Genomic DNA, 10,590 nt, shown 5'->3' with positions numbered 1-10,590 from the left:
CAATTCCTTTAAGCACTCAGGGCACCTCTTCTCTACCTTGGACTCTGCATTAACATCCTGAATAAAGTGTCATTCCCCCTCCTCTTTACCTTCCAGCTCCAACCTAGACAAAGTGGGATTTGCAAAGCACAGCAGTGAAATACTGTGAGATTTGTGCCTGGGTGTACAAGCGCCTGAGTATGTGAGGAACAAGAAATAGGAGGAGAAGACATTTTTTCTGGTGCAAATGTAAGAAGAAATGCTTGTATTATATCAAGGAAGAAATCAAGGTTCAGGCAAGATATTAGCCCAACTTGCAACAGAGGCCATAACATTTCAAAAAAATGACTAATTCACAAGCAAGTACACAAAGGTTTGTTAGAAACAATGCACCATTTTTATTGAGAATAAGTGATTTCCCCAACTGGAGGATGTTAGGATCATCAACACAGTCATAACAGTGAATCAGAGTTTAAGGAAGTTAAAGGCAAATTTTCGGAAAAGAGTCAGGCGCTATCATAGAACCTCAAGCCACAAAGATGTCAATCTAAACATGGGTAGTTGGAGGTCAAAGCCTCTGTTAGGCATGTAGTTTCCTGGTAATAGAAATCACGGGTTATAGATCCTTGAATCTCATTATCTTTAGATGTGTCATTACAGGAACACACGAGGTTTGGATGGTGATGTTTTAGCAGCAAGAAGAATAACATCTCCTAAAGCAAAATGGCCAGTAGCTGTGGTAGCCAGAGTCATATCCACAGCCATATCCTGTTCCATAAACACAGCCATAAGGGGAGCCATATCCACAGCCGTATCCTGAGCCATAGCCACAGCCATAGCGAGTCCCATATCCACAGCTGTAATAGGGACTAAACCCACGGCGATAGCCACAAGAGTTGCCGTAGTAGTTGCCACACATGTTGTCAAGGGAAGTGGATTCAGGTGGGTTGCAAGAGGATGTTTCTGAAGTGTGTGTGTCGTCTACTTCCCATGGACCTTTATACACTGCCAGTAATTGGCAGAGCATACCATTCATTCCCTGACATAGACAACAAATATGCAAGCAACCATTATATACCAGTCACTGTTGACAATCAGTCACAGTTCCTTTAAAATGAGCTAGTTATTTTGAAAACTCCAGTTTTATTTAAAAAGCATCATTTTAATGTGTTCTGCTGAAGAATTGTCTCAGTAGAATCATGTGCCCAATAATTGATTTTTTGCTTGGGTTGTTTGTTTTTCTTGCCTGTGAGTTGTATGAGATGTTTGTATAATTTGGACATTAACACCTAGTCAGTCACATCATCAGCAAATATTTTCTCACACTTCCTAGGTTGTCTTTTTGTCTTTTCAACAGCTTCCTTTGCTGTGCAAAACCTTTTAAGTGTAATTATGTCCCATTTGTTTCTTTTTGCTTTTATTTCTTTGGCCTTAGGATAGAGATCCAAAAAAATATTGCTACAATTTATGTCAAAGTGTGTTCTGCCTATGTTTTCTTCCAAGAGTTTTATATTTTCAGGTCTTACATTTAGGTCTTTAGCCCATTTTGAGTTTGTTTTTGTATATGGTGTGAGGGAATGCTCTACTCTCATTGTTATATACATGGCTGTTCACTTTTCCCAGCACCACTTGTTGAAGAGACTGTCTTTTCTCTTTGTATATTCCTACCTGTTTTGTCAAGATTGATTGATCCTAAGTGTGTGGGATTATTTCTGGGCTCTGTATTCTCTTCCACTGACATATGTGTCTGTTTTGGAGCAAATACCACAGTGTAGTATAGTCTGAAGTCTGGTAGGGTTGAATCTCGAGCTTTGTCCTTTATTATGAAGAGTGCTTTGAAAACTGGGGGTCTTTTGTGGTCCTAGTTTTAGAAATAGTTTTTCTATGAATTTTAGTGTTGTTTAAGGATTATTTGTCCTAGTTCTGTGAATGTTAAAAATATTTGTTCTAGGTCTGTGAAAAATGTCACAGCTATGTTGATAGGGATTGCATTAAATCTGTAGATTTCATTGGGAGGTATGGCCATTTTTAAAATGTTAGTTCTTCAAATCTAAGGACACAGGATATATTTCCTTTTCTTTATATCGATTTTAATTTCCTTCACCACATTTTATAGTTTTCAGAGTATAGATATTTCACCTCCTTGTTTAAGTTTCTTCCTAGGTAATTGTTGATGCAGTTTTAAATGGGATTTGTTTTACTTTCTCTTCCTAACATTTCATCATTAGTGTATAGAAGCACAAGAGATTTCTGTATATTAATCTTGTATCATGCAAACTACTGAATTTGTTTATAGGGTCGAATGGTTTTTGGGTGTAGACTGTAGAGTTCTCTATATGAAGTACCATATCATATGCAAATAGGTACGGTGTTACTTCTTCCTTTCCATTCTGCATACATTTAATTTCTTTTTCTTATGACTGCTGCGGCCAGAACTTCCAATTTAAGTAGAAGGGGCGACAGTCATCATCCTTGTCTCGTTCCTGAATTGAGGAGGAAGGCTTTCACCTTTTCACCATTCAGTATTGTGTTGGCTGTTGGTTTGTCATAAATGGCCTTTTTTATGTTAATGTGTTTTCCCTCTACACACACTTTAGCAAAGATTTTTATCATGAATCGATGTTGAATTTTTTCAAATGCTTTTTCTGCATCTATTGATGTGATCATGTGATTTTTGTCTTTCTTTTTGTTGCTGTGGTGTATCACATTGATTGATTTGCACATGCTAATCCATCCTTGTGCCCCTGGAATAAATCCAACTTGTTCATTGCGTATGATCCTTTTTTGTATTATTGGATTTGGTTTGCTAATATTTTGTTGAGGACTTTTGCATCTATTGTTCATCGAAGATATTGGACTCTAATTTTCTTTTTTCTATAATCTCTTTGTCTGGTTTCGGTATCAGGGTAATGGTGGCCTTGTCGAATGAACTTGGGAGTGTTTGCTCATCTTCAGTGTTCTGGAACATTTTGAGAAGGATTGGTATAAGTTCTTCTTTTTACGTTTGATAGAATTCCCCTGTGAAGCTCTCTGGTCCTGCACTTTCGTTTGCTGGGAGTTTTTCAAATTAGAGATTCGACTTCACTTCTAGTGATCAATCTGTTCAAGTTTTCTGTTTCTTCTTGATTCAGTCTAGTCATTCCATATGTTTCTAGAAATTTGTCTCTTTCTTCTAGGCTGTCCAACTTGTTGGCATATAACTGTTCATAGTATTGCTTATGATGATTTGTATGTCTGTGGTATCAGCTGTTATTTCTCTGCTTTCCTTTCTGGTCAAAATTAAAGTAAATTCTTATAGTAACAATTATGAAATCCATGTTGGAAGGGAGTATAAAGTCCTGAAGGTGATTCCTTCTACTGGAATCCCACATTTCAACAACACAAAATGAGCTATGATCCAGTAGTCTATAGAGTGGCTTCAACAGGAATTTTCACGAAGCTGCTGATTTCATTTTCTGAGAACATTCATGATTAGAAAATTTTCTTTCTGTTGAGAAATCTTTCTACCTATTTTTTTTCTGATATTGGTCTCTGCCCTAATGTGATCACTCTGCTATGTTTAATCCACAACAATAAGCGTAAGGAAAATATATCTCCACTCCAATTTTTGTTATTCTTCAGTTTCTTTCCTTTTCTGTCATCTTTTAAACACAAAACTATCAATTTTATTTCACAAATTCCCTGGGATAGACACTTTACTTTTCAATACCCTGCCAACACACACTTTCTTTCCACAATACCCATGGGTTAGTGAAAATTCTTCTATCTTTATTGCATTACTTCGAATACCTTTCCAGGCAAACATCTGGATATTGATGCAAAACAAGAGAAACCATATCTATTCTGTACATCACTGCATAATCAGCTCTGAGAACACTGCCTGGCACATAACTTACACTCAAACAATATTTCTCCAATAAGAATATGAACTCAAACATTTGTGTGGCACATATAAATTTTAGGATATTTGTAAATATTATCCCCATTTTCTCACTTCTGTAAAGCTGAGTGCCTCAGATGTTCTTTAACTAAGGAGTCACAACACTTATGACTTTGAAAGTGTGTTAAGAGTTCATGAAGACTCTTTTCTGGATATATAAGTTAACTCATACATGCCTAATAAATCATATTCTGCCAAAACTTCATGGACTTCTTTTCCCTCTTTACACATGCTACCGCCCTTTCTAATCTTCCTTTGCCATTGGCATCAGCTCATCACAACTTCAAAATACCTCCCTGAACTACCTCTGATACTTCGATCCTTACTCTCTTTCCCATAAACCGGTTTTATTCCCCCCTCCCAGCTGTCAGTTTGAAATTATCTTAATTATTTTCTACTCTTTGGTTTTCGATCTTAACGTACTAGAATATAAACACTGTGAGAGCAAGAAACTTGTCTATAATTTCCCTACTTTGTCTTCACTAAGATGAGGCCCTTTCTAAACTACTCAAAACTATTTGTCAATTAAGTGACCGAAATCAATTTCCTCAACCACGATATATGAAAACAAATACATTTTCAGTTCCATCAAAAGCAGGTGACATAAGAGAATATGTTGATTCTCACTTATCTGTTGCTTAGTTCTTTATTCTCGTGTTTTCCGTACCTATGTCTAATTCTAATTCCTCATTAATTCTGGAAAATATCTCTTCAATTCCTTTAAGCACTCAGGGCACCTCTTCTCTACCTTGGACTCTGCATTAACATCCTGAATAAAGTGTCATTCCCCCTCCTCTTTACCTTCCAGCTCCAACCTAGACAAAGTGGGATTTGCAAAGCACAGCAGTGAAATACTGTGAGATTTGTGCCTGGGTGTACAAGCGCCTGAGTATGTGAGGAACAAGAAATAGGAGGAGAAGACATTTTTTCTGGTGCAAATGTAAGAAGAAATGCTTGTATTATATCAAGGAAGAAATCAAGGTTCAGGCAAGATATTAGCCCAACTTGCAACAGAGGCCATAACATTTCAAAAAAATGACTAATTCACAAGCAAGTACACAAAGGTTTGTTAGAAACAATGCACCATTTTTATTGAGAATAAGTGATTTCCCCAACTGGAGGATGTTAGGATCATCAACACAGTCATAACAGTGAATCAGAGTTTAAGGAAGTTAAAGGCAAATTTTCGGAAAAGAGTCAGGCGCTATCATAGAACCTCAAGCCACAAAGATGTCAATCTAAACATGGGTAGTTGGAGGTCAAAGCCTCTGTTAGGCATGTAGTTTCCTGGTAATAGAAATCACGGGTTATAGATCCTTGAATCTCATTATCTTTAGATGTGTCATTACAGGAACACACGAGGTTTGGATGGTGATGTTTTAGCAGCAAGAAGAATAACATCTCCTAAAGCAAAATGGCCAGTAGCTGCGGTAGCCAGAGTCATATCCACAGCCATATCCTGTTCCATAAACACAGCCATAAGGGGAGCCATATCCACAGCCGTATCCTGAGCCATAGCCACAGCCATAGCGAGTCCCATATCCACAGCTGTAATAGGGACTAAACCCACGGCGATAGCCACAAGAGTTGCCGTAGTAGTTGCCACACATGTTGTCAAGGGAAGTGGATTCAGGTGGGTTGCAAGAGGATGTTTCTGAAGTGTGTGTGTCGTCTACTTCCCATGGACCTTTATATACTGCCAGTAATTGGCAGAGCATACCATTCATTCCCTGACATAGACAACAAATATGCAAGCAACCATTATATACCAGTCACTGTTGACAATCAGTCACAGTTCCTTTAAAATGAGCTAGTTATTTTGAAAACTCCAGTTTTATTTAAAAAGCATCATTTTAATTTGTTCTGCTGAAGAATTGTCTCAGTAGAATCATGTGCCCAATAATTGATTTTTTGCTTGGGTTGTTTGTTTTTCTTGCCTGTGAGTTGTATGAGATGTTTGTATAATTTGGACATTAACACCTAGTCAGTCACATCATCAGCAAATATTTTCTCACATTTCATAGGTTGTCTTTTTGTCTTTTCAACAGCTTCCTTTGCTGTGCAAAACCTTTTAAGTGTAATTATGTCCCATTTGTTTCTTTTTGCTTTTATTTCTTTGGCCTTAGGATAGAGATCCAAAAAAATATTGCTACAATTTATGTCAAAGTGTGTTCTGCCTATGTTTTCTTCCAAGAGTTTTATATTTTCAGGTCTTACATTTAGGTCTTTAGCCCATTTTGAGTTTGTTTTTGTATATGGTGTGAGGGAATGCTCAACTCTCATTGTTATATACATGGCTGTTCACTTTTCCCAGCACCACTTGTTGAAGAGACTGTCTTTTCTCTTTGTATATTCCTACCTGTTTTGTCAAGATTGATTGATCCTAAGTGTGTGGGATTATTTCTGGACTCTGTATTCTCTTCCACTGACATATGTGTCTGTTTTGGAGCAAATACCACACTGTAGTATAGTCTGAAGTCTGGTAGGGTTGAATCTCGAGCTTTGTCCTTTATTATGAAGAGTGCTTTGAAAACTGGGGGTCTTTTGTGGTCCTAGTTTTAGAAATAGTTTTTCTATGAATTTTAGTGTTGTTTAAGGATTATTTGTCCTAGTTCTGTGAATGTTAAAAATATTTGTTCTAGGTCTGTGAAAAATGTCACAGCTATGTTGATAGGGATTGCATTAAATCTGTAGATTTCATTGGGAGGTATGGCCATTTTTAAAATGTTAGTTCTTCAAATCTAAGGACACAGGATATATTTCCTTTTCTTTATATCGATTTTAATTTCCTTCACCACATTTTATAGTTTTCAGAGTATAGATATTTCACCTCCTTGTTTAAGTTTCTTCCTAGGTAATTGTTGATGCAGTTTTAAATGGGATTTGTTTTACTTTCTCTTCCTAACATTTCATCATTAGTGTATAGAAGCACAAGAGATTTCTGTATATTAATCTTGTATCATGCAAACTACTGAATTTGTTTATAGGGTCGAATGGTTTTTGGGTGTAGACTGTAGAGTTCTCTATATGAAGTACCATATCATATGCAAATAGGTACGGTGTTACTTCTTCCTTTCCATTCTGCATACATTTAATTTCTTTTTCTTATGACTGCTGCGGCCAGAACTTCCAATTTAAGTAGAAGGGGCGACAGTCATCATCCTTGTCTCGTTCCTGAATTGAGGAGGAAGGCTTTCACCTTTTCACCATTCAGTATTGTGTTGGCTGTTGGTTTGTCATAAATGGCCTTTTTTATGTTAATGTGTTTTCCCTCTACACACACTTTACCAAAGATTTTTATCATGAATCGATGTTGAATTTTTTCAAATGCTTTTTCTGCATCTATTGATGTGATCATGTGATTTTTGTCTTTCTTTTTGTTGCTGTGGTGTATCACATTGATTGATTTGCACATGCTAATCCATCCTTGTGCCCCTGGAATAAATCCAACTTGTTCATTGCGTATGATCCTTTTTTGTATTATTGGATTTGGTTTGCTAATATTTTGTTGAGGACTTTTGCATCTATTGTTCATCGAAGATATTGGACTCTAATTTTCTTTTTTCTATAATCTCTTTGTCTGGTTTCGGTATCAGGGTAATGGTGGCCTTGTCGAATGAACTTGGGAGTGTTTGCTCATCTTCAGTGTTCTGGAACATTTTGAGAAGGATTGGTATAAGTTCTTCTTTTTACGTTTGATAGAATTCCCCTGTGAAGCTCTCTGGTCCTGCACTTTCGTTTGCTGGGAGTTTTTCAAATTAGAGATTCGACTTCACTTCTAGTGATCAATCTGTTCAAGTTTTCTGTTTCTTCTTGATTCAGTCTAGTCATTCCATATGTTTCTAGAAATTTGTCTCTTTCTTCTAGGCTGTCCAACTTGTTGGCATATAACTGTTCATAGTATTGCTTATGATGATTTGTATGTCTGTGGTATCAGCTGTTATTTCTCTGCTTTCCTTTCTGGTCAAAATTAAAGTAAATTCTTATAGTAACAATTATGAAATCCATGTTGGAAGGGAGTATAAAGTCCTGAAGGTGATTCCTTCTACTGGAATCCCACATTTCAACAACACAAAATGAGCTATGATCCAGTAGTCTATAGAGTGGCTTCAACAGGAATTTTCACGAAGCTGCTGATTTCATTTTCTGAGAACATTCATGATTAGAAAATTTTCTTTCTGTTGAGAAATCTTTCTACCTATTTTTTTTCTGATATTGGTCTCTGCCCTAATGTGATCACTCTGCTATGTTTAATCCACAACAATAAGCGTAAGGAAAATATATCTCCACTACAATTTTTGTTATTCTTCAGTTTCTTTCCTTTTCTGTCATCTTTTAAACACAAAACTATCAATTTTATTTCACAAATTCCCTGGGATAGACACTTTACTTTTCAATACCCTGCCAACACACACTTTCTTTCCACAATACCCATGGGTTAGTGAAAATTCTTCTATCTTTATTGCATTACTTCGAATACCTTTCCAGGCAAACATCTGGATATTGATGCAAAACAAGAGAAACCATATCTATTCTGTACATCACTGCATAATCAGCTCTGAGAACACTGCCTGGCACATAACTTACACTCAAACCATATTTCTCCAATAAGAATATAAACTCAAACATTTGTGTGGCACATATAAATTTTAGGATATTAGTAAATATTATCCCCATTTTCTCACTTCTGTAAAGCTGAGTGTCTCAGATGTTCTTTAACTAAGGAGTCACAACACTTATGACTTTGAAAGTGTGTTAAGAGTTCATGAAGACTCTTTTCTGGATATATAAGTTAACTCATACATGCCTAATAAATCATATTCTGCCAAAACTTCATGGACTTCTTTTCCCTCTTTACACATGCTACCGCCCTTTCTAATCTTCCTTTGCCATTGGCATCAGCTCATCACAACTTCAAAATACCTCCCTGAACTACCTCTGATACTTCGATCCTTACTCTCTTTCCCATAAACCGGTTTTATTCCCCCCTCCCAGCTGTCAGTTTGAAATTATCTTAATTATTTTCTACTCTTTGGTTCTCGATCTTAACGTACTAGAATATAAACACTGTGAGAGCAAGAAACTTGTCTATAATTTCCCTACTTTGTCTACACTAAGATGAGGCCCTTTCTAAACTACTCAAAACTATTTGTCAATTAAGTGACCGAAATCAATTTCCTCAACCACGATATATGAAAACAAATACATTTTCAGTTCCATCAAAAGCAGGTGACATAAGAGAATATGTTGATTCTCACTTATCAGTTGCTTAGTTCTTTATTCTCGTGTTTTCCGTACCTATGTCTAATTCTAATTCCTCATTAATTCTGGAAAATATCTCTTCAATTCCTTTAAGCACTCAGGGCACCTCTTCTCTACCTTGGACTCTGCATTAACATCCTGAATAAAGTGTCATTCCCCCTCCTCTTTACCTTCCAGCTCCAACCTAGACAAAGTGGGATTTGCAAAGCACAGCAGTGAAATACTGTGAGATTTGTGCCTGGGTGTACAAGCGCCTGAGTATGTGAGGAACAAGAAATAGGAGGAGAAGACATTTTTTCTGGTGCAAATGTAAGAAGAAATGCTTGTATTATATCAAGGAAGAAATCAAGGTTCAGGCAAGATATTAGCCCAACTTGCAACAGAGGCCATAACATTTCAAAAAACTGACTAATTCACAAGCAAGTACACAAAGGTTTTTTAGAAACAATGCACCATTTTTATTGAGAATAAGTGATTTCCCCAACTGGAGGATGTTAGGATCATCAACACAGTCATAACAGTGAATCAGAGTTTAAGGAAGTTAAAGGCAAATTTTCGGAAAAGAGTCAGGCGCTATCATAGAACCTCAAGCCACAAAGATGTCAATCTAAACATGGGTAGTTGGAGGTCAAAGCCTCTGTTAGGCATGTAGTTTCCTGGTAATAGAAATCACGGGTTATAGATCCTTGAATCTCATTATCTTTAGATGTGTCATTACAGGAACACACGAGGTTTGGATGGTGATGTTTTAGCAGCAAGAAGAATAACATCTCCTAAAGCAAAATGGCCAGTAGCTGCGGTAGCCAGAGTCATATCCACAGCCATATCCTGTTCCATAAACACAGCCATAAGGGGAGCCATATCCACAGCCGTATCCTGAGCCATAGCCACAGCCATAGCGAGTCCCATATCGACAGCTGTAATAGGGACTAAACCCACGGCGATAGCCACAAGAGTTGCCGTAGTAGTTGCCACACATGTTGTCAAGGGAAGTGGATTCAGGTGGGTTGCAAGAGGATGTTTCTGAAGTGTGTGTGTCGTCTACTTCCCATGGACCTTTATATACTGCCAGTAATTGGCAGAGCATACCATTCATTCCCTGACATAGACAACAAATATGCAAGCAACCATTATATACCAGTCACTGTTGACAATCAGTCACAGTTCCTTTAAAATGAGCTAGTTATTTTGAAAACTCCAGTTTTATTTAAAAAGCATCATTTTAATGTGTTCTGCTGAAGAATTGTCTCAGTAGAATCATGTGCCCAATAATTGATTTTTTGCTTGGGTTGTTTGTTTTTCTTGCCTGTGAGTTGTATGAGATGTTTGTATAATTTGGACATTAACACCTAGTCAGTCACATCATCAGCAAATATTTTCTCACATTTCATAGGTTGTCTTTTTGTCTT

At 37.0% G+C, this 10,590-nt stretch overlaps 1 protein-coding gene across 1 annotated transcript; it reads right to left on the bottom strand.

Moving 5' to 3' along the window:
- Positions 1–667: 667 nt before the first annotated feature.
- On the bottom strand, positions 668–10,098 carry LOC309654259 (uncharacterized protein; the record flags this gene model as incomplete). Its single annotated transcript, XM_082478832.1, has 3 exons — positions 668–763; positions 5,305–5,467; positions 9,991–10,098. Coding segments are annotated over 3 exons (367 nt in total), but the record flags the coding sequence as incomplete, so codon positions are not given.
- Between the last annotated feature and the right edge of the window lie 492 nt (positions 10,099–10,590).

Source organism: Balaenoptera physalus (assembly GCF_965194825.1).
Source record: "Balaenoptera physalus genome assembly, contig: HAP1_SCAFFOLD_2412, whole genome shotgun sequence".
Taxonomy (NCBI): domain Eukaryota; kingdom Metazoa; phylum Chordata; class Mammalia; order Artiodactyla; family Balaenopteridae; genus Balaenoptera; species Balaenoptera physalus.
This window is presented reverse-complemented; position numbering and strand designations above follow the sequence as displayed.